Here is a 22,492-nt window from a genome sequence, read left to right as displayed (position 1 = left end):
GATTTAGATAAAGCTTAATTCCCACCCATGGGTTATTTTTAGACCATATTAATGTCGCTCCAAACAGTGGACTGTTATATAGTGTTTCACTTCTGCAGCCATAACCAAAACATCAAGAAAATCTGAGACAGAGTTCATAATTTACCAAAAGAAAATCATGAAATAAAACAGCTAGAGGTGAAGATTAAAAGGCCAATTGAGTTACTGACGCTGTACCCAAAAATCAAGATATCAAACACAGTTGGGTACTCTTCAAGTAGACTTAATGGTTTTTAAACAGTTTTAATAACCATACATCCATGTAATCTTACATTACAACCTCTCAGTACTTAAGATGGTGGGAGATTTTCACTACAGCAAGCATGGTCTTAGAGATTTTATTTGAAGGTGGAGGAAATATTTCAAACCATTTGAGTGCAACTGAACAGCAACATTCCATCCATATACACAGGTATTTACAGATGCACTGGCAATTAGATGCACTTCGAGGCAAGGGGTGTAATAAAAAAAATAAAAAATAAACACAATTACCAGGTTATTGATATGGTAATGAGCACACACATCTGATAGGGCATAGTCCCACTCTTCTATTTTACATAATCTACATGCTTTAAATCTGAGGGAATGTTATGGACTACACACAGACTACTGGCCCCCACTTAGGATGTTCAGCAGACAAAATCATAATCTGATTAACCGTTGGCTTTTGATTCTGTAAATGTAACAAATTAATTAGGCGTGCGATTAAGTTTTGTGTAATAAACTGGTCAACCATATCAGTGGAGGGACTGCATTTCACAGCATACATCCTGAATCTCAACCCTTGGGAGTGGATCCTTTCTGTTCTATCCAGAGTAACCCACTGACGTAGGCTAACCCTAGGACGATACAGACTTCCTACAAGGCAATTCTGTTGGCTAAACGGTGGAGCTTCAGACAGACACGATCCACGTCCGTTTCCACCTCTTCCAACGGAGCAGGCCGTCAACCTCTCTTCCTGCAAAATCTATCTGCTTCCGAATGACAAAATTAAAACAAAAAAAAACGATACCCCAATGTGGGAATACTAGACATCACAAGCCTCAAATCAGTTTGTCTGAAGAGATCATTGGTGATGAATAGAATGGAAGATGGAAACGTTCCATGGTGCAAGAAAAACTGAACTGGGAGCAAAAGAGATGATTACATTTTGCCGCTTTTAGTTTTGGGATGAGTCGCTTCGACCTCCATTTTAGGAGGCCCAGAGAAGGAGGAAAAAAACCCACTTAAAAATAATTCAAAAATGCAAGTGTCCAAATTCAGTTCAATACAGTCTATTGTAGAAAAAAGGGGGTGGGGGGAAACTGAAAAATAGGATCAGCAAAGCAAGTTCGTATTTCTCTCATTTCTTCTCCTCCGCCTTCACATCTTCCTTCTTCTCCTCCTCTACTTTGTCCTTCTCCTCCACCGTCTTGTCTTCCTTTACAGAGAGCTCCTCCAGTTTCTCTGCCACTTTCTTTGTGGTCTCATCATCTGTGGTAGAGAAGGATCAGAAAATTGTGATTGGTTGTGATGTTGAATTTTGGAGACATGAAATTCTAAGTAGGGCTGAGCATCTTGCTCAAGGAAGCCTTCAGGTAAGCTGTGGACATTGGGGATAGAACCCAGAACCTTGGCTTGTAGTTTATCGCACTCGCAAGCTTGCATCGTCCATTATGTAATGCTATCATTGAATGCATTCTTTAGAAATGGTATTTTGTGAGAGAAATGTCTTGCCCAACCTATGTAGACTGCGGTAGGGAATGACTTCAGAAACATGTTGCAGAACATAGTCGATCGAGCTTTTCAGAAAAAGCCAGTAGCTGATATATTCTGACATTTATCTAGCAGACACAAAAAGTTCCAGACTGGAGTGACAGTAAAGAACAGAGTATTGTCTGCATGTTCATTGATTTCAGGCAACACCCCTTATATATAACATTACAGGTATGGCAGCAAAGATGGCTCTCACTACAAGTGCACAAACGGCATCTTTGCAGTTTGACTGGTATTACCAATTTCTTGCATTACGACCGATGTTGGTAGAGATGCCTCTGGAACAATACATTATGACAGTAGAGACTTAGTGAGAGACCAAGCCGTTTACCGGGCTATAGTCAAACCACCTCATTGTATATTTTTGTTACATACCTGAATCCTCCTCAGTCGATTTCCTGACCTCCTCCTTGCACTCGTCAAACTTCACCTTAAATTTCTGGGCATCTGAGAAAAGAATCAGGGTTACTCAAAATGTACTTGAGTTGATGAAGTTAAAGATGCACAATGAAACATTATGCGGACATATCTGAATTCTGAGACTTATTGCCTCAAAATACAATTTATTTGAGAGATAAAAGCCATCTGTATTTATTTTTTTATACATTATTGTTTAACTACAGTGAGGGCTGCAGCTGCATGGTAGACAGTGCACCTTATACCACAGTTTCCCTTCAGCAGAACAGTTCTGAGGTCAACTATTGTTTACGATTACATAGATATAATTTTGACACTGCAGTGTAATATAACAACCACATCACACAGGGAAAAGGATTAGCAACAACACCAATCAGTCCCTCCAGAAAAATGCGGCGTTTTTTTGTGATTGTTGCAGCCAAAAATCCTTGATTATGCGACACGTTTTCTTAAAAAATGTGATGAAAAATGCGGCATATTTATGCAATTTTATGCGATGAAATTGCGGGAACTTGCGAAAAAATGCGGGAACTTGCGAAAAATACAGCTTTTCGAAGACATTCATGTCGCGTAATTACAGAACTTCATAACGTTACCATGGCAACAGGGGGAAATGGCTGCTCTTGTGTGAAGTAAACGCAACATTTTTCAACTTTCTGCTAAGACATATGTGACTTTTTTGCAACTAAAATGGATTATGAAATCATGCAAGCCCCGCATATTTTGCGCGGAGATCTGCAAGTTATGCGGTGAAAGTGCGGCATATTTGAAAAAATGCGGCCCCCGCATGAATATGCAGACTTTGGCTGATTATGCGTTGAATTATGCGATCGCATAATCACTTTTTTCTGGAGGGACTGACCAATACCCGCAGAACTGAGACGTTCGCTTGCAGCCAGCGAACGGAGCCTTGAGTTTCACGACTACACGTTTTGGGGCACTATTCAGACAGTAGTAGATGCTAACTTGTGGCCGGTATGAGGAGGGGGGTCTGTGTGATTTTGTGTTGCAGAACATACCAGCACCTGCTTTTTAGAAAAAGCCAGTAGTTGATATATTCTGACGATAATGTAGCAGACATAAAAAGTTCCAGACTGGAGTGACAGTAAAGAACAGAGTATTGTCTGCATGTTAAGCTTTGATGGAGGTTCAACTATAACTGCACTATTCATCTGTATAGTTTGAAAATGCATTTTTGATCTGAAAAAGAAAATCTTAGCCAACATTTACTCCAATATTTTGCCAGTTAAAACGAGCATGTTGGCTACAGATTCAACTAGCTACCATTGCTATATCTTCCAATTTGACCATAAATCGTTCTGTGGTTTTTAATTAAATCCAGACACCAGCACTTGGAGCAGAGAAAATAAAAAATAGAAAAAAGCCAGAATGCACCCATACTCACTTTCTGCATTGAGAAAACGTATCGCCAAAAGTTCAGGCTTCGGGCTTTCGTCTGCAAAATCTGCTAGTGTGTTCCATACCCAGGCCCTGTCACTGCCAGCGTTGGGCTTCAGCTCCATCATCGTAGTAACTGAGATGCAGAGGAGAGGGGACTGGTTAATGCTGAGCATGCTACAAAGAGTTGTACAGCAACCATTATATTTTATCAATTATAGATTACCTTCTGAGAGTACCAATGTAACAGTGAAAGATAAGTGCTCAACAAAGAAAGCTACCCACCCAAAGCTTAATAGACTAATTTGAAATTGATTTAGTCTTACATGGGTTAAGTGTTGCACAGGAATTTATGTCTATATTAATCCATTATGGAGGCTCCTATTCTGTTCATAGTTAGCACACAAAACCAACAACAAGCATCTGCGACCACTTGGGCTCTTAATATGGAATTGCTCACTCTGGTGATTTGCGCAGATCTTCAAGGTCCGGTCTCTCCTCATGAGCAAGCGAATGGTGCCCTTCTCTTTGTGTTTCAACAGCTTCACATCCCCGGTTCCCCTCTCTTTCCACTCTGGGGGGTCGTTGTCAGAGGAGAAGCGGTAGAGCTTGGCCCGCCTAGAGGGAGAAAAGGAAACATGCAAGAGAGACGCTTGAATGGTTTCCTTCCACTGATCATGCATTTGATTGTCTGTGCTCTTGTCTAGTTCTTTACAAACCTGCCTTTGCAGTGCTACTCCAATTTTGATTCAGCACTTAACTTTTTTTGCAGTCTCACTTGTCACTTTGGATGAACTAGTAGTAGTTGTTTTTTATGCATAAAAAAAAATCGGAATAATATGTAAGGCCATATGCTTACTTTATTGATTATGAATTATGCCAAATTCCATTTTGTCCTCAATTATGTACAATTCTGACATCAAAAGACTACTAGTACTAATATATTATATATAGTACAGCTGAAAAGTTGGATTTCGTATTTTTCAGAAGTTTGGGTGAGTTATAGGTATAAACCCCTGCCACCAATGCTTGATGTCTCATTTTAGTAATCAGCAGATCACTTCTAAAATTGGAATGATCTGCGACAAAGAATATCCAACTGTTTAGCTATTGGATACACTTTTAATGACTACGTATGTATGTTAAGGATTTTTTGGGGATGCTTACATTTTGAAAAGCTCCTCCTCATCCTCCTCTAGTGTCTTCACCTCCTGCTCAGGGAGGGAGACGATGGGCTCAAATTGGGGGTCGTGGTTGGAGTCTTCTGCAGTGTCCGGATCATGTTCTTCTTGTGCGTCCTGTAAAGATAATCATCATCATGTGATCATGTACATAAAAGTCTGGGAACGTTGGTCTAAATAGAGGGCGTGTCATCTAAACGCTGGCAAATGGAGGGATTTAAGAGCTCATGCTTGTTAGTTTGGGCTTTTGTTATGGGAACCTGTTGAACATTGCAGCTGCTGAGCCAAGCAACTTCATGTGCGGAAAGATTTTGCGATTGCAAATGCACAACAAGCATACACTTGAAAAAACTGAAATAAAAATTTGATAGCATGGTATGGAAATAAATTATTTAGAAAACGATATATTGGCTTAGTTGGTTCCAGTCTTTATGGGCGAGATCAGTTTAATGTATCTGATTAATAATTGCACTTGCAGTGAATGTAGAGAAATTGTGTTAACATCTTTGAGCTAACTGGAAACAAAAGGGTGGGCTTCGAGTTTCCCCAAATACTTATGAATCCGCTAACGTTAGAGCAATGAGTAGATGTAAATATGTCGCTTGTTTGCTACCTATAATTGCGTATTCGGGCCAATCACAATCTAGATAACCCCACGGGATGTACCAGGATGGTTATTTGTCTAAAATAAAAGGTTTTTGCAAACTTGCGATGGATTATTTCAACTTCAGTGGCATACTAGCAAAATGCCATTAGGCCCCTCACGGCTAGCATTAGCCATCTAGTAGCAAGTGTTGCAATTCATTTCAACTAAGCGAGCCTGCCTATGACAACCATTTCTTAGCCATATTTGTCAAGATTGTCATATTGACTTCAGCTATACTGAAATGCCACTTAGGTAGGTGGCACATCTCTCTTCATTCTTAGCTCACCATGACTGAATCCATTTGAGGAAAGTAGCCAGTTAAGCTAGCGTTAGCAATCCATGTAGCAACTACTAACAGGGTGAGGAGACAAAGGCAAAGCACCTGGCAAGCTTTACTTCTGCATTACTTCGGTTAAATGCTCATACCATAGCATGGATAGAATCAACTCAGTCGATCATCTCATTAATGTTACGCCTTTCGACGTTTAACGGGAGACGGTAACTCTTCAATGGCTATAGCAAGCATGCCGTCTACCGTGTTCATTTATAAGATGCCCAACTCTATACCGGGCGGCAAACCTCTCAATAGTCTGCATTTAGGCACGTAACGATAATATATACATCTTTGAAATACGATGTCCTGCTTTAAATCCTTCCACATGATTCAATTTATGTTGTTTATTACGACAGGGCAAATCTTTGCCGGCATTTTTGGTTGTAGCCTCCCTTTCAAACTTTGACGAACGAGGCTAAACACACCTTTGTCCATAAAAAATGCTAATGTATATATTGCCATAACACTTAACACTATCTAGGAGACGGAAACTCACCTTGGGATCTGCCATATTAATGTAGATGTTTGTCGATTATGGATTAAGTTAGATAGACTCTGTGCTTACGTCGCCGTCGAGTCCTGTGTTCCTTCCTGCTGTCGGTTTCGCGCGCCGAATTTCCTATGCTTGCCCGCGCCCACATTCCGGCACGCGATTAGTTTAGTCAATAATAGTTTATACTAAATAAAATGTATATGAAATAAAACATATTCGATATTTAAAACAACATTAATATTTTAAAAAGAAATCTGGATTATGGATTCTAAATATGTCTTTATCGATCTTATTTATGAACATTATTTGCTGATTTATGTAAATATATTAACTTGTGGCAAGTAAAAAATAATGCCAGCAGAATTTTAAAGTCGAAGGGTTTTTTATTTCTAAATACATCATAATTAATTATTGGTGTCCTGTTTGTTATTTGTTATATATTTTTGTGTTTTTATTTTATTATGATATATGTTTCTATGTTTTTGTGTTGCAATATAATCACCGCCACGATTGTTTATTTTATTGAATTATTACAACATTTGTGACAAAGATTATACAACTGTATGTCTTTATTTATTTATTCTCTTTATTTGCGAAAACGGCAACAAAGGGGAGTGGTTACAGAAGATAGATCCACGTCTGCGTCAGCGTCCACTGCTGCACGTGGATAAAGTAACATGGCAGCGCCCGCTGGTCGCTATTAAAAAGGTAGGCAACATGGGTTTATAAATCAAACCACTTCTGCAGAAGGCTTGCATGCTTCCTCACGTGAAATCCGTCTGTTGAGATCATTTGAATAGTTTTTGTTAACTACAGACATGTACTTTAGCCAGAACTTGTCTAGTAGTTATTGGGCTTACTGTTAAGGTAAATTACATGAATATAGGTACTTACCTCTATTTCTAGACCATAGCTGACCAATAAAAAATGCTGTTTCACTCCTGTAACTATAAACTAAACAATACTTAGTAAAAAAAGGTGTCCCTATTTTCCTCCGAAGATTTCTGTCTCTTGTTTCTATGTCTTTGATATAACGTTAGGGATGGGAATCATTGCATGCAACTTTCCAACGTTATCGATTTGGTTAATACGTCCCGATCTCATTAATTCCGTCACTGTTATTTATAGTTCGCGATGTCATATACGAGATATGATGGTGGTATATTTGTTTTATATATCACGCTTATGGCAATACAGATCACTTCGGATAAAACAGTCTGATGTAATTGCCACCACCCCTAAATCTAAAAACGTAGTTATACGGTTTAAAATCAGTTAAGATACACATCAGAACTGAGACTAACTGGCTACTCTGCCCTTTACAGATCCAAATAGCGGTGATATAGTGTTGATAGCACCCCATGGTTGAGCCACCACCAGCAGCACCAAAAATCATGGAACCATCTGATGACGCCACAGAAGACTCCCTGACTACCATTGAAAACCCAGAGACCAAACTAGCAGAGGTTGGCAAGTCTGACTCAGAACCCAGCTTGTACAACTACATCAAAGATGAGCTCTTCACCTCCGAGATCTACAAGGTGGAGATCCAGAACCTGCCTAAGTTTGTGGGCTTCAACGACCTCAAGAAGTTCCTGTCAAGGCACGGCCTCAGCCCGCACAAGATCAAGCTGTTTGGCAGGCAGACGTTCGCCTTCGTCACCTTCATGAACGAGGAGGAGCGCGACAAGGCCATGAAGATGGTCCATGGCATGCTCTGGAAGGGCCAGGTGCTCAGTGTCCGCCTGGCCAAGCCCAAGGCCGACCCCATCCAAAGGAAGAGGAAGCAGCAACAGGAGGAGGGCGACGGAGAGGAGGGCGGGCAGAGCTCCAGAGGTGGACCAGTCGCCAAGAGACAGGACGTGGAGGAGGACAGCGAGCCCTTCAGTGTCCAGATAGCCAACGTGGTGACTCCTTTGTGGAAGGTGCCCTACGAGGAGCAGCTACAGCGCAAACAGCAGGAGGTCGAGGGCGTTTTGCAGAGGCTGGCCAAGTAAGAGCTGCTGAGTGGTAGCTTGGAAACAAAGAAACTAGCACACGATATTGTCCCAGTTTTAAAAGTTCTTGGTTTGATTGCGAATGACTTTGCTTCCTTGAGCAAGAAGTTTACTCGATGCCTGCTTTTGGTTTTTGTTACGGTCATAGAAGATCATTTAAAGTACCAAACGTAAGCCATGTTGTTTAATCGTGGTTATAGAAATTGTAAACTAATTTGGAAACTAGCATTGGACGATTCAGGAGCTTAACTAGAATTTTAATGAAGGATAAAGTGTCAGACTTCTTCTTGCGTTATGGCTCCTGATGTCATCGGGTTAACTTTGCTCTTGTTTCTTTTAGAGAGATCGGCAACACCAACAAAGCCATGGCGCCCTGGCTTTTTGCTCAAAAAGGAAAATATAACAACATGTGTTGTCCACTGGAAGACATTCAACCATCTCCTTCACTGGTACGTTCACTACCTGAGCACCAAGTCATTTAGAGGTATCTTGGATCATTTTTATTATAAGATCGTGGAGTAGTGGTTAAGGGGTTTCCCTCCCAGACAAACATTTCTGGGTTCAAATCCCAGTGTATGCTGTCCACCAATGGGCAACCTGATTTAATATGGATTAAAATTATGGAAATTATCATTTTTAATTGTTTCTGAACGTTTTCTGTCTGCTATATATGTTATTATTAAATTTTTTACATGGCGTTGATGAATACTCTATTCTGAATCCTTCAATCATGGCATTCATCACTATTTCCAGATATATATATATTTTTAGTGGCAGCAATACATTTAGTTTTAAATACATAAAACACATTTCCTTTTGACATCATGTCAAATAATTGATGTCTTTAGTAAGTATCCGTGGGATAGCGTACAGTGAGCCGGTCATTATACCCCTTCAGGGGGACCCAGTACGCCAACACCAGGCGGAGGGGTCGGTCACGGTTCATTCTTGCAATGATGGCCGGCATCGCTGCACTATTACAGCGACGCAGCGTGCTACTACACTACAGCATACTATTGTAGCATAATCCCTTGCATATTTATGTATATTTCCGCTATGAATCCCTTCTTCATCTCAATCCCCACATCAATCCCATCCAAAGCCGTGTTCTGCTTTCTGTGCGCTTGCAGACGGAATACAGAAACAAGTGCGAGTTCCTGATCTCAATGGGCGCAGACGGCGAGGACAAGACGGTCGGGTTCCGCCTGGGGAAGTACAAGGGGGGCTCCTGCGCCGTGGTGGGGCCAGCCGAGACCACCCACGTCTCTGCCGAGGCCAAGAGAGTGGTTGCTGCCTTCCAGAAGTTCATCAGGTAGCCATGGTTTACGCACAATGTTGTCCTCTGTTACTATCACTAAAATAGGATCAGTAATGGATTAATCCAAGATGGGAAATTTTGGTGTCACCACAGAAGAACAGGACAGTTATAACATTAAAATAGCGTAGTGGTATAAGAATATGCAGAAATCTATTAAAAAATGGATGATGATGAGTAGTAGAAAGGTAAAAGTAAACCATAGCGAGAGCTAAGGTAAACATTATTGTCCGCACATGCTACACTACACATGGTGTGTTCTAATGGACTTGTGTCTAAAGTAGTATAGATCTCAATAATAAAAAGAATGTCACCGCTCTGTTATGTTCAGACTTGAATGCAAATCTTAAAAAAAAAAAACATGATTACGAACATACGCTTTGATGCGTGATCCGCTTTCCCCGCACAGGACCACCGAGTACTCTACGTACAGTCCTGAGACGTACGACGGCCACTGGAAGCAGCTCACAGTGCGCACCAGCAGGACCAAGCAGGCCATGGCCATGATCTACTTCAACCCACAGGTGCTCAGACTACCCCTTTGGTTTAGAAACCAAATGCAAAACCATCAATTTAAATATGAGATTTGTGGAAATACGATGTCTCGTCTGTTCAGTTAGACGTGGTTTTAAATGATCAAGTAAATGTGATGCTTAACCATATTGGCAGCTGTTTTTTTTTCAATTTTCTCCCCTCTTTGTGGATTTCTACAGAAACTTCCCGAGGAGGAGCTGGACACCCTGAAAAACTCATTGAAGAAGTTCTTCACAGAAGGAGAGGGGGCGGACAGCGGAGTGACCTCCCTTTACTTTGTCAGAGAAGGTCAAAGGTCAGAAATAAACCACTGTACCAATATTATTACTGTATGAGTACTTGTCATTAAATAAGTGTGTGTAAATTACTTGAAGCAAGGAAGGAAGCTGTGACATTACTTGTTAAGACATTGCCAGGCCTTGTGTGTTGTCCATTGCCCTTTTGTTACTATCGGGATGCTTTTGTAGTAATCTCCATCGTAGAGTCTCGACAAAGTGCACAAAGAATAATTTAACAGATTAATAATTAAACTAATCGGCTACCTGTGTAAATCAGATTTCCACATAGGATTAAGATTTCCCCTTTTCAGATTTTCATCACACATTCACAGATCTTAGAAACACATTACAACATTTACATGGTTTGTTTTATCAGCGTATTGATTTTCACGGGCCGATAGCTTTTTTTATTAATATGTAAATGTAAGATCACAATCGGGGCATTCAGTTCTCATCATCCAGCCTCCCATGACCCCTTCTCTGTCAAAGGAGCTCCCCCAAACCAGAGGACAGCCCCTGTGAGCTGGTGGATGGGGAGAGTTCCATCCAGGAAGAACTCCTTGGGCTGAAGTTCAGGATATCTCCTCAATCCTTCTTCCAGGTAGCTCGCCACACCAACAAACGTTCACGTACATGCATTCCATCACATTGACGCAAGGTTGTGTAGCCGCTGGGGTGCTGGACTCCCAGCCGAAATGTTCAGAGATCAAACCCATTGTTCATTCTACCTGTAGGCACCCCTGAGCAAGAAGCTGTAACTCCTCCCTGCTTATTAAAGGTTGTTTCAGCGATTCTAGGCCGAAACATTAATGATCACATTCATCTGATCTTTCCTCACGATCCGCTAGCTCTCCGCCCAATAAGCAGGCCGCCAAAAAAACGCGTCGCTGTCGGCAGCCTGTGCTCCGAGATCGTACACAAAAACAAATGGTACTACCAACCACGCAAAACCAAAATATGTAGTCTTCAAACCAATCACCGACAAGGGTTGGGTGTTCATGATCATTTTTACTGGCTGCACGAAACACGGAAGGGAGGGGTGAGCTGGCTCTGTTTGTTTGGGACCTCGCTTCAAATACCAAGAGAAGTGAAGTCACCCAACATCGCTGATACCTTTTAATGATACCAAATGTTTTGGTTGCTTTGTATAAATCGACATGTAAATCAATAAGAAATAAAGGAGAAAAAAAAAAGCCTTTAAAGTTGGGCCCGGCCAGGTAAGGTAGTGTGTAAGGGTGTGTGTGTGTGTGTGTGTGTGCCAGGTTAACACAGCAGGGGCGGAGGTGCTCTACTCCAAAGTGGGGGAGTGGGCGCAGCTGGACCAGGACAGCACAGTGCTGGATGTCTGCTGCGGCACCGGGACCATCGGCCTATCCCTAGCAAAGGTACCCTTTAACATTGTTCATTAACACCAAATCACTGGACGGACGATCTACGATTTAACAGTGTACCTTTGAATCATGTCTTTAACGTCTCCAGAGGGTCAAGAAGGTGATTGGTATCGAGATGTGCAAAGAGGCTGTGGATGACGCTAAACACAATGCTAAGCTCAATGGTAAGGACACGGGCTTGAAGACATTGCTTCAAATGTGGTTGGGGTTTACGCTATGGTTATTTGTGTTACAAGCCTTTCCTATACCTTATGACCACAAGGTTATTTTTTTTTTTAGTTTTGTAGTTAGCCTTTTGCCAGAGCTGTATATTTTCATTGATACCGACGCAGCATATTAAGCATACTTTAATTTAGCTCTAACGTTTGATACATGAGGATTGTTTTTTGAATACTGGATGATTGGTTTCTGTGTGTCTCAGGTCTGACCAATGTGGAGTTCCACTGTGGAAAGGCAGAGGACTTGTTCCCCAAAATCCTCAATGCTCTGGTGTCGCCCAACGTTACCGCCATCGTTGACCCGCCCAGAGCCGGCTTACGTATGTGGCATCAGTTTAACCGACTTAAACATACCTTTTCACCTAATGAAAAATGTTCATTTCATTTTTAGTGGGTTATTTAAGTGGATCAAATTGTCACCTATTGGGTCGAGACTAGTAATGTTATTTATTTTTCTGAAGACTCTAAAGTTGTGCTGGCCATCCGGAGAGCCGAACACCTCAAGAGGCTGGTGTACGTGTCCTGCAATGCCAAGGCCGCCATGGCAAACTTCATTGAGTGAGTTTGACCCTCTCACAGTCCCATTTATAAAAAAATTATGTAAAACTGGTTCCATAAAAAGGGTTCTTAACCAATCTCAGAACTATCTGTAGTCCAATTACACCTTTTGTGAATCCATTTTTGCAAACATGTCTACACGGATGCCATTATAACCACTGCTTCTCCAGTCTGTGCAGAGCACCATCCAACCGAGTGCGCGGAGCACCTTTCAGGCCCGTACGTTGCATGGCCGTGGACCTCTTCCCTCAGACCGTCCACATGGAGATGGTTATGCTGCTGGAGAGGCTGGACTACAGCTCCCAGAATGCTGGAGACAAGCAGGAAGAGGCCTTGGCCCAATAGCATAAGTGGATGGCATCAATACGGCTTGCTAGACAACAAATGCACATTGCTAATACTATAATCATACAGCTATAGATACTTGCAGGACACATACCTACTCCTACTTCTTAGTTCGTCATTATTTGTTTCGAGGAAGAAATTTACGTTTGTTGGAAATGTTTTTTTATTTTAATTAAAAACAATCTGGTTTTGTCAAAGGTGTTTGGTTGATTAAAAGACAGAACCACAAGTTAGTCAAGACAATTTATTTGCATATCGAATACCACTATAGTCATAGCGCTCAAGTTGTAATCATTACTTCATTTAGGCAGCGACATCTCAAGCAGACAATCTGGAGGTACAACTCCATCGCAACAAGTGTAAACTTCTTTCCACAAACACTTGGCAAGACAGAACGGAAGGGAGGAAAGCACACACATTCAAGCCATCTACTCCTACCAGCAAAGCCTTGTTCACGAAATGTCGCTATGCCATTAACATTCAAGAAAATAAATGAACAAGCCAACTACTTAAACACAAATACAAAGCAGTTTTTCCAGTTTATTCCAGCAGTTTTTGAATCTATGCAAACCACTGGTAATATACTCTTTAGTTTGCAACATTAAGTGTTTCTGTAAGAGAAGACTATTTAAGCTTTGGTATGTACCGTTTATTTTGATAAATCTTTCTGTAGGAGGTAAGTTATCTAATTGTTTAGAAAAATCGTGAAAATCGGACTAGGATACGTGATCAGTCACAACATGACTATGGCAGATTGATGTGAGCATGATGGACCACCCATTATCAAAAATATGCACATGCTTTAGGCATTTCTATTCTGTTGTAATATAGGCTTCGCCAATAAAATTGGCTAAATAAATGCTTTACTTTTTAGGTCCAATTTACACATTCAGAGCCCTTCATGAAATGAGTCAACTAAGGCAACATGAAGCTTAATTCAACAGGGGCACAAAAAACAAATGTTCGCAAAGCAACAACCACATCGAGCTAAATGGTTCAAATACACGGCATTGGCTGTTTGCCATAAAAAGCTAAGCACGTTTAAATCTAACACCTAAAGAAAAACCTAAAAATGAACTCACACCATGTGCATCTCCCCTTACAGTACTTTTTGGCCCTGTGCTTCGGGTTCTGCACTGCTAGTGTGAAGATCAGGACACTAGCTTGACGGAGCAGCGCCAACGGCTCTCTGCTGATATGTTTCCAAAAGGCAACAAGTCTCGTAACACAAAGAAAAACTTGATACTCCCAGCCTGTTCGAATGCAGCACTTGTTGTCGTAACAGCATGTTAAGACGCCCTTTGGAGAGGCCAAGAGTGCATAAGCAGTTTGTTGAATAGGTCACACCGCAAAACGAAATCTAATGGTGGAACCCACTGCCTTACCTTCAGAAGAGCAACACAAAACAAAAACAAAGAAACATCCGTAGTGGCCTAAAATACTAAACACCAAGCATAAAAATACCAAACAAACACTTCATTAACTTTTTTCCTATTAAAAACACGCGGTAGAAGTATACAAGTGTGTAATGTGTCAATCCCTTTCAAAACATCTGGAGAAAACAACAATCAACCCATACACGGTAGATCGTCGCTTCCCGATCGGAAAACCACAAACAAATTGTGCCGTTGAGGGGAGGACGCACAACATCGTTGCATCGTGTCCCATGATGATTTTGTCAAGTGCTGTTGGTGCCGTGCATCGAGAGGTAGAGGACACCTGCTCTAGGACCCTGGAAGTGACCCTTCACAGCGACCACGTAACCAACGAAAAAACTAACAAATACGGCAGGTGGGTACAAGCGGAGCGGCTACACAGGTGCTTGGTGGCATTGCCATTGTATCTCCGGGGCGTGGTCTAATACGGTGAAGGATGATGTGTGTATGTGTGGATGTTTGTGTTACAGTGTCGGGCTTCAGTGCTTGCTGGACTCAGACGTCCACTGTGCAGAGGGGCTGGCTGCCTGGCTGGGCGGACTCCATGATAGTCATCTTGGGCTTCTTCCTGGTCTCCTCCTGAAAAGACAAGGACATTGAGTCATGAGAACCATTACATTTTCGGAAAGCGATAGCTCTAGAAATAAGACACAAGTTCAATACGGGTGTGCCTCCTTGGACACTGAGTGGTTCGCCAAATTGAATGTGAAATAAAAATCCCCATGATGATATTTAATATGACCTCCAGACGGCAAGTCATACAGTTCTTCTGAAATTGAGCAATGCCGTTTCCTACCCTCTCCTTGGCCAGCTTCGTCATTTCTTCTTGCAGTTTGTTCAGGATGTGAAGGTTTGGCTTGTTTTTTCTGGCATACTGCTGGAGCTCAATCACACTCTTGTCCGAATTCTCCTGGAAGGGATTAAACATGTGGATTCAGAACACAAATCAGGGAAGAGTCATTCAAAAAAATTAATTAGGCCATCGTGAACTTTAAATGGGTGGGTTTAAATGGCACGGAGACAGGTTAAAAATAGCTTTTTGTTAAGGAGGCGTGTGGTGCGTCCGTACCTTCTTCACCATCTTGTTGCTCTCCCGGCCGTACATGCGGAGTAGGGAGCCCCAGTTCTTCACGTGGGGGTGCAGCATCTGGAGGATCTTCTGGGACGCCAGCTGCTTGCCTACACGCTTGTTCTTACCTGCAGGAAGGGCACACAACAAGTGCACGCTGAGGTTAAGCACACCTTAGCGACACTTTCACACGTTATAGATACGATTTATCACGACGGATACTCAATGAGCCCCAGAGCCCAAAGGTAGCAATAAAAACGGCTGGCTTTGTCTGAGGGACAGCTGAGAAATCCAAATGAAAAACTAATCCAATACTGGTTTCATTACGAATGAGCGAGTGAGTGTGAGCGTGTGTACTCACACCAGCCACGCACGGTGTGCTTCCCACAGGTCATCACATACTCGCTCTTCTGGTTCTTCCCAGGGATCACCTCAAACTTGATGCTGGTGTCCCCCATCCCGTGGTTTCTGTTGCAACAAGACGACAATTCAACCGGTGTCCAATGCAACAATAAAAAGAAAATCTGCTTCTCCACCAACAACCAATGTGTTACTTTTTTTATAGCTAATCTTATTGCATCTTGAGCACACAGTTTTGCAAACATGGATTTTTAGGGGATTTTGATCACTTTTTTGATCACTTTAAAAGCATATAAAACACGACCTAAAAACATACCTTTTAAGGCACTCGTGTAGAATCTGATACGGGGAGAGGAGACCTGCTTTGTTGGTCAGCTCGTACACCCGCGAGTCTTCAATACTAATATGATTAAAATACTGTGGGGAACAAAACATAGCACTCCTTTAACATCAACCGCAGAGGAATGGAATGAGAGAGCAAGCCAAGTCAAATTGAGAAAAACAAAGCAAAAGAAAACGAGAAAGTGTCTAGTTCTGAGGCAACTGCCCTGGTGATTACAGTGACTCTGGCAATAACATAACTATCTACCATCATTCAGCAGACATTTATATCCAAATGGACTTACAGTGAATGTCACTAAGTAGACGGGACATTCCGGTAGAATGCAGACATTGGGGTACCCTGTGGCTGGAAATCAATGCTATAGCTCGACATGATCTAAATTGACCATCATTCAGAACCAAGATGACCTACCTCCAGCTCATCCCCCTCGACGGGCTTCTCCTCCGAGGTCTGTTTCACAAAGTCTGGGATGAGGATTTCCAGTGTGGCTCGAGCTGCAATTACCCAGGAAGCAGTTATTAAAAAGGAAATAACTTCAATGGACATTCGATTCAATGATTCCCAACATCTTTGAAAAAGTTTCTCTGCATAGGCGTAGATCCATGGTGTAGTAACTGGTCGCCATTAGACAATGGCTAGAGAAAAGTATGTGAGAATATATATAAGAAACTCTATTTAAGAGAATTATATGATCAGAATTACGTTGATATGCGTAATTGACGTACACCATGTACTGGCCCCACTACGCCATAATTCACAATGGAACCCACCAGCTTTATTCTTGGCAAGTTTTTTACTGCTTGCAGTTCCGGTGCCGTAGGTCACTCCATCGATGATGACCGACGCGCCAAAGGGTTCACTTGGGTTCTCTGTGAGTCACACATGACAACAGTCAAAACATGTATGAAGCAAAATGCAATGGGTTTACATGAAAAGGTTAATGTTTACTTTATGAAAGTCTGAAAGTCATTAGGGCTACTTGTTGGCATCTACCCTTATTAACACAAGAACCCCATGTGTGTCTGTAGAGGTGTGTGATGGTGTAGGAGTGCGTGTGTGTGCTCTGAGCAGACTTACCACATTCAAAGAAGTTGTAAACGGGTCGGACCTTGAGGACACGCTGCATGTACTCGTGGAGAATGCAGACCTCTGATTTACCATTGGGGTTGATCACAAACTCTGATGGAACCAGGAAATCATTCAACCAGAAAGAAAAAGAGAAAGATTAGTGTTAATATGGTGAATGGACCAGCCTACGCAGACCGTGTTAGAGAAAGACATGATGCATGTGTCGCAGAACAAACCAGCACCTGCCTTTCAGAAAAAGCAAGTAGTTGATACACTCCGACCTTTATGTAGCAGACACAAAAAGTTCCAGACTGGAGAGAACAGCAAAGAACAGAGTATTGTCTGCATGTTCAGTGAGCATTAAAACTTGTTTTATCTGGTTTACCCATTCAAGATAATTCAGAAACAGCTGTATTGACACACATCTTTCTCTGGGTTGCAATGGTTTGTCATTTTCAAAAAACGAGATGAATGGTGAGAACCCCTCCGGGCATGGTACCTTTCTTGGTGGGCGCGTCCTGTACGGACAGCGTGATTAACTTCTGGTTGGCGGGGAGGATGGGCCTCTCCGACTCTGCCTGCTTGCGCTTCATGTCCCGGTTGAACTGTCGCCGCTCGGCCCAGGTGCGGAACTTCTTCACGGTCACCTGCTCGAAGTCGAAGCACTTCCCCAGGTAAACACGGAAGTCCTCCAGACCTGAGACCATGGGTGGAACGGGAAAATTCAAGCCGGCCATTAATTCAACGTCAAAAACGGTTTTACTTTAAAAAGAGCAGACGTCTCACCGCCCTGGTCAGTTCGCCATTGTCTACTAAACCCGGTGTCCATTGAAACCAAAATTACAGCAGGCTATAGTCTCATGCTAACGTTAGCAGGAACTACTCCACAGCAGAATCCTCACAGAACACTCATTCACTCACGAGTAAAGAGGGGAAGGGGTTGTACCTATCGACTCGTCCTTGCACACCTCCACCTTGGCCGTGACCTGCCCCAGGGCCCCCTGGCCTCCCTCAAACATCGGGAACCCCTTGGGGCGCGGGAAGGCGATGGGGACAACCTTGACCTGTTCTCCTTCCTCCTCCTGCTGCCTATCCGGACCCGTGTCCTCCTGGGCTGTTAAGTCCGGCTCCTCCATAGCCTCGACGCCGCTGCCATTGTTAACGACGGCAGCAGCGTCATCCGTGGCCTCGTCGGTGGCCATGGCGGGGGAGGACACCTCCGCGTTGGAGGACACCTCCGCGTTGGAGGACACCTCCGCGTTGGGGGACACCTCCGCGTTGGAGGACACCTCCGCGTTGGGGGACACCTCTGCGTCGGGCGTCACACTGCCGTTGAGCTCCTTCTCCTCATGTATTTTCATCTTCTTGTAGTGCAGGCAGGGGATGCTGCTGGTGGGGGGGTCGTGTTTCTGCACCGACCGGGGGGGGGGGAGAAGGATAAGAGGGGGATCTTGAATGGGGGCAAATGGGACCTTCCTTACAATGCGTAGGGAGAGTATCAAAGCATCCCTAGTTAAAAGAACTACATCAGTACTAGTTACAAAAGGTGGTTAGGATGAAGTGGTACCAATGACGTAGTTGAAGAAGGTATTTTAAATGCATGCCTATGGACTTTACTCTCGTTTACTAAGGAAAGTGTCCGTAGGTTTCATGAAAGGCACACATACATAAGAGTTCATATTACTACATCACTACTACTTGGTTTTTAAAACGTGACAAATTCTCTGCGGTTTTAAAAAATGTATCCATTGAGACCTGCATAGGAAGTACTCGGCTGGGTCGGCTTAGCTCAGGAGGTAGAGCAGTTGTCTTGTAACCGAAAGGTTGGCAGTCCGATCCACGACACTCAACCCTAACTGCTCCTGACGAGCTGGCTGTCGCCTTGCATGGTTGACTCTGCCGTCGGTGTGTCAATGTGTGTATTAACCAATGTAAGTCGCTTTGGATAAAAGCGTCGGCTAAATGCCCTAATTGTAATTGTAAGTAGTCGTGACGCCCAGCCCCCGCCCCCCCCCGGTCCACCTTACCCGGATGCTGCCGGTGCCCAGGAAGTAAGGCCGGGACCACGTGACCACCCTGGTCTCCCGGTGCAGGTACACTGGAATGCCCGAGTTGTGGAATGTCATGATCCAGCCGTCCGGAAGGGGCTCGGTGGGAGGTCGCCCCCGACCTGAGGGGGGGGGGGGGGCGGAGAACACACACATTACAACCAGTCTATGGTGCTTCTGTGACGGATAGGGGACCACAACTGTGAATCAAACAATGGGTTGATTCAGGTTATACAAAGATAAACAGCCACACTGCCTTGATCGTGTGCGTACACACAATGTGCGTACAATGTCATACACACTAGCCCGAATTAACGTATTATAGGAGGATCCACTCCATGGTTCGGTTAAAACTTAGCAAACATAAGAGATAAAAGAAAACATCCTTACCATTTGAGTCCCAGAGACCACAACTTGGGAGGATTTCAATAGTATCCCATTAAAACCATTCATAAAGTACTACAACACAAATCGATGACTTCGCTATGGGTGGAGTTCATCATGGTAGCTTGGAACTCAAAGCTAAGGTAGTGGTGGTGCTCCAGAGATCCCTGGAGAACCCAGAGCCCAGAGGTGAGGTGGACCACTCACTCTTGAGCACGGTCTTGATTTTGGTCATCATGGGCTGGACGCCGCCCTCCTCGCCGTCCGAGGCATGGTCGCTATCCCCGGCGAACTTGTCCTCGGCTAGGCGCCTCTTCTTGGCCACGGGCAGGCCCTCCTCCAGCAGAGCATCCACGTCCTGGTCAAACTCCTCCTGAAAGAGAGCGAGGTTAGGGGAAGGGGTAACACCAGGGGGAGCGCTCCCACACACACACACACATAGACAATGAGAAAACACTCAAGGCATTTTTGTAATTGATCAAAATGAAAGGTGAAACCACTGATTAACTTCACTTCCTAGTGTAAATGACCACAAGAAGCAACACTATAGATGGACACAAGGGAAGAAATTCAATGTATGATGAATATTCGAAAAAAAGAACCCGTTTATAACGGTGTCATATCTTCACACACCCCCACCCACCCATCCAGCAGTGCAAAATATATTTATTTAAAAAAAAAAAGGAACCATCATGAAATCAATATCACCACAATAAAGGCTGAAAACAAATAATGTGTCCTGTTCAAAAGGCAACAGCAACATGATTCATGGATGAAGTCACTAGTCACACATTTAATCAAAGTCAGGAGTAAGGAGTAATGTTATACAGAGAATAGTGACACATTTCACTGTAATCATATTTACAACCAAACACACTGGTGTAAAACGTGTTCAACGTTCAAAGAGGCACTGTGTAAGATTCTCACGGTGCAAGCTAGATAGCTTTAATATCAAGGGTTGGTTTCAAAGCTGTTATAACAGATTATCTAGATTAGCAAAGAAGAAACTCTGTAGTCTGGCAACAAGGGACTAGCTCAGACAAAATGCAATACCAACACAAGCAAGCGAGATGAGGGCACGAACCTCGTAGGAGTAGCCCAGGGCCTCTTGCTCGCCGTGGTCCTGCTGAGCTATGACATCAGACGTGAAGCCCATATCTTCACGCTCGTCCGGGTCCAGGAAGTTGTCGCAGAAGTCGTCCAGTTCGTCGAGAACCGCAAACTCTACCTTGTTCTCCTGGTCTAACTCGCCTTCATCATCTTGTCGCCCATTGCCTAAACTTGCCTCCCTTGAGTCATGCAACTCACCATTCATGGGGCAGGAGCCAGGTGTCTCCAGGCCTGTGAATAGCACCTTCCTGTCCTTGCTAGTACTGTTACTACTGCTAGTGCTGCTGCTGTTGTTATTGCTCTCCGTGAAGCTCACCCTGATCTTAACATCTCGGAGCAGCTTGAGGTCGGGAAGGAAGTTGGTGACCGGTGGCGCGTGCCTAGCTGTTCTGGGGCATGTGCTGCCGCTGGCGCTGGCCTCGTCTGAGAGCTGGCTACAAAAAGTAAGAGAGCCTTTGGACAGAAGTTGCTGCTGATGTGGTTGTTGATGAGGGCATTTGTCTTCCCCGGGCCCTGCTGGGGTGTGTGTGTATCCATCACCACCAGAGCTAACGTCCATTACGTCTGCGTCACTGGACGTTTGCAGGGGAGGTGGTGGAGGGGCTCTATCCTCGTCAGGGAGGGCAGGTGGCTCCAAGGGGAGGGGGGGTAAAATATCATCTATCTCCATTTCTTTCTGAGTTAGAACCTACAGGCTACGACCAAAAAGCAGATTGTTTCTTAATCGGGCTGACTTGGGAGGCTGGTTTACACTAGATTGGTTTCAGAACACATGCAGAGACGTCCCTGTATCGACCGGTGTTGAATATGCTAAGCTGACTACATTGTTCTTTTCATTAATGTAGACAGCTTTCAGAATCACTGTCTCAATTATTGGAAATCACAATGCATTCGGCTTAATGTTGGGGTCTAGTAGGCACTGATCATCCTCCAATGCTGAGAGCTAGAAAAGAGAATACAATTTAAATCAATTCAAAAACAGCGGCCCCCATGCAAAACGACACACAAATTGGACGGAATGTATGGCCGTGCGTGGTCTTACAGATGGGATGGTAAATATGCTTGAGCAAAAGGTTAGTAGTTATTAGGCTAAATGTGGCCAACACACAGGCCCCACTAATACTCACAATAATTAACCGTAACAGTTACCTCTATGCAATAAAATAACACGATAAATTAACCATAGTCAAATTCTCACCAAAATTGTATCCAATTGTTGAGGATTCACTTTACTTTCTAACTAACTTAAATACATTTATAAAATCATTTTATTCTAGAGGCATCGCCATTCTGCTTTACGACGAGCTCCGCCATCTTGCAGTTGTGCTACTAACGCAAACCGAAACGGAAGGCCCACCCTCGCGCCGGATCTTCGATTTCTGATTGGTCAACGTTTGTCTGTTTTACTGAATGGAACGTATTAGCAGAGAAGGAAATTGCCGGCAGGAAATACAGCTGTAGAGATCGAGCCAATCACAAATGACGACATACTACGTTCGGCCAATGGGAGACGTGTGGTTTTGAGTGCAATGCAACACATTTCCAAAGGGTGGCAGTTTCGCCATTAGGAACCAAGTTTATGGATATGATTATTATACTGTACATCCCTGGATGGGTCACGGTATTTTGCCCATACATCAAATATCCACACCTTAAGATTCACATAATTATAGCTTACACAAATCGAAATGTTTATGATCTATATCTATAGTAGGCCTAATAGTAATCTATACATTCTCAACAATCCAAATCTAAACATAGGTAACAATCATTGC

The 22,492-nt window shown here is 43.3% G+C and overlaps 3 protein-coding genes across 3 annotated transcripts; 1 reads left to right on the top strand and 2 right to left on the bottom strand.

Annotated features, from left to right (window-relative positions):
* Window positions 1–361: 361 nt before the first annotated feature.
* Window positions 362–6,390, bottom strand: ranbp1 (RAN binding protein 1). Its single transcript, XM_079740726.1, has 6 exons — window positions 6,267–6,390; window positions 4,777–4,907; window positions 4,070–4,227; window positions 3,617–3,745; window positions 2,170–2,241; window positions 362–1,512 (listed from the first exon to the last, which is right to left on the bottom strand). The coding sequence occupies exons 1-6, from the start codon at window positions 6,279–6,281 to the stop codon at window positions 1,382–1,384; spliced, it is 636 nt and encodes a 211-aa protein (XP_079596852.1). The 5' UTR covers window positions 6,282–6,390; the 3' UTR covers window positions 362–1,381.
* A 538-nt stretch (window positions 6,391–6,928) lies between these two features.
* trmt2a (tRNA methyltransferase 2 homolog A) lies at window positions 6,929–12,951 on the top strand. Its single transcript, XM_079740715.1, has 12 exons — window positions 6,929–6,971; window positions 7,589–8,256; window positions 8,601–8,709; window positions 9,391–9,572; window positions 9,985–10,099; window positions 10,289–10,404; window positions 10,877–10,988; window positions 11,650–11,772; window positions 11,867–11,942; window positions 12,200–12,316; window positions 12,458–12,554; window positions 12,725–12,951. The coding sequence occupies exons 2-12, from the start codon at window positions 7,625–7,627 to the stop codon at window positions 12,897–12,899; spliced, it is 1,854 nt and encodes a 617-aa protein (XP_079596841.1). The 5' UTR covers window positions 6,929–6,971; window positions 7,589–7,624; the 3' UTR covers window positions 12,900–12,951.
* Window positions 12,952–13,140: 189 nt separating this feature from the next.
* On the bottom strand, window positions 13,141–22,029 carry dgcr8 (DGCR8 microprocessor complex subunit). Its single transcript, XM_079740701.1, has 14 exons — window positions 21,916–22,029; window positions 20,692–21,660; window positions 19,815–19,980; window positions 19,203–19,345; window positions 18,122–18,584; window positions 17,675–17,872; window positions 17,185–17,286; window positions 16,878–16,976; window positions 16,519–16,601; window positions 16,081–16,181; window positions 15,766–15,872; window positions 15,405–15,532; window positions 15,132–15,245; window positions 13,141–14,914 (listed from the first exon to the last, which is right to left on the bottom strand). The coding sequence occupies exons 2-14, from the start codon at window positions 21,385–21,387 to the stop codon at window positions 14,831–14,833; spliced, it is 2,484 nt and encodes an 827-aa protein (XP_079596827.1). The 5' UTR covers window positions 21,388–21,660; window positions 21,916–22,029; the 3' UTR covers window positions 13,141–14,830.
* Between the last annotated feature and the right edge of the window lie 463 nt (window positions 22,030–22,492).

The sequence above is a fragment of the Pollachius pollachius genome (assembly GCF_949987615.1).
Source record: "Pollachius pollachius genome assembly, chromosome: 1".
Taxonomy (NCBI): Eukaryota; Metazoa; Chordata; class Actinopteri; order Gadiformes; family Gadidae; genus Pollachius; species Pollachius pollachius.
Note: the sequence above shows the minus strand (reverse complement) of the source record. Positions and strands in the feature narration are given on the sequence as shown.

What these genes read in the sequence shown, in the direction of transcription:
- dgcr8 (XM_079740701.1), bottom strand. Translation starts at nt 21,387, where the DNA reads ATGGAGATAGATGATATTTTACCCCCCCTCCCCTTGGAGCCACCTGCC. An exon ending in GGACGCGCCCACCAAGAAAG is followed by an intron (nt 17,287 to 17,674) that starts GTACCATGCCCG and finishes TGGTTCCATCAG; the next exon opens with AGTTTGTGATCAACCCCAAT. An exon ending in CTACACGAGTGCCTTAAAAG is followed by an intron (nt 15,873 to 16,080) that starts GTATGTTTTTAG and finishes TTGTTGCAACAG; the next exon opens with AAACCACGGGATGGGGGACA.
- trmt2a (XM_079740715.1), top strand. Translation starts at nt 7,625, where the DNA reads ATGGTTGAGCCACCACCAGCAGCACCAAAAATCATGGAACCATCTGAT. An exon ending in TTCAACCATCTCCTTCACTG is followed by an intron (nt 8,710 to 9,390) that starts GTACGTTCACTA and finishes GTGCGCTTGCAG; the next exon opens with ACGGAATACAGAAACAAGTG. An exon ending in GCCATGGCAAACTTCATTGA is followed by an intron (nt 12,555 to 12,724) that starts GTGAGTTTGACC and finishes CTGCTTCTCCAG; the next exon opens with TCTGTGCAGAGCACCATCCA.
- ranbp1 (XM_079740726.1), bottom strand. An exon ending in GAGGAGGAGCTTTTCAAAAT is followed by an intron (nt 4,228 to 4,776) that starts GTAAGCATCCCC and finishes TTCTCCCTCTAG; the next exon opens with GCGGGCCAAGCTCTACCGCT. An exon ending in ACGTTTTCTCAATGCAGAAA is followed by an intron (nt 2,242 to 3,616) that starts GTGAGTATGGGT and finishes TTCTTTTCTCAG; the next exon opens with ATGCCCAGAAATTTAAGGTG.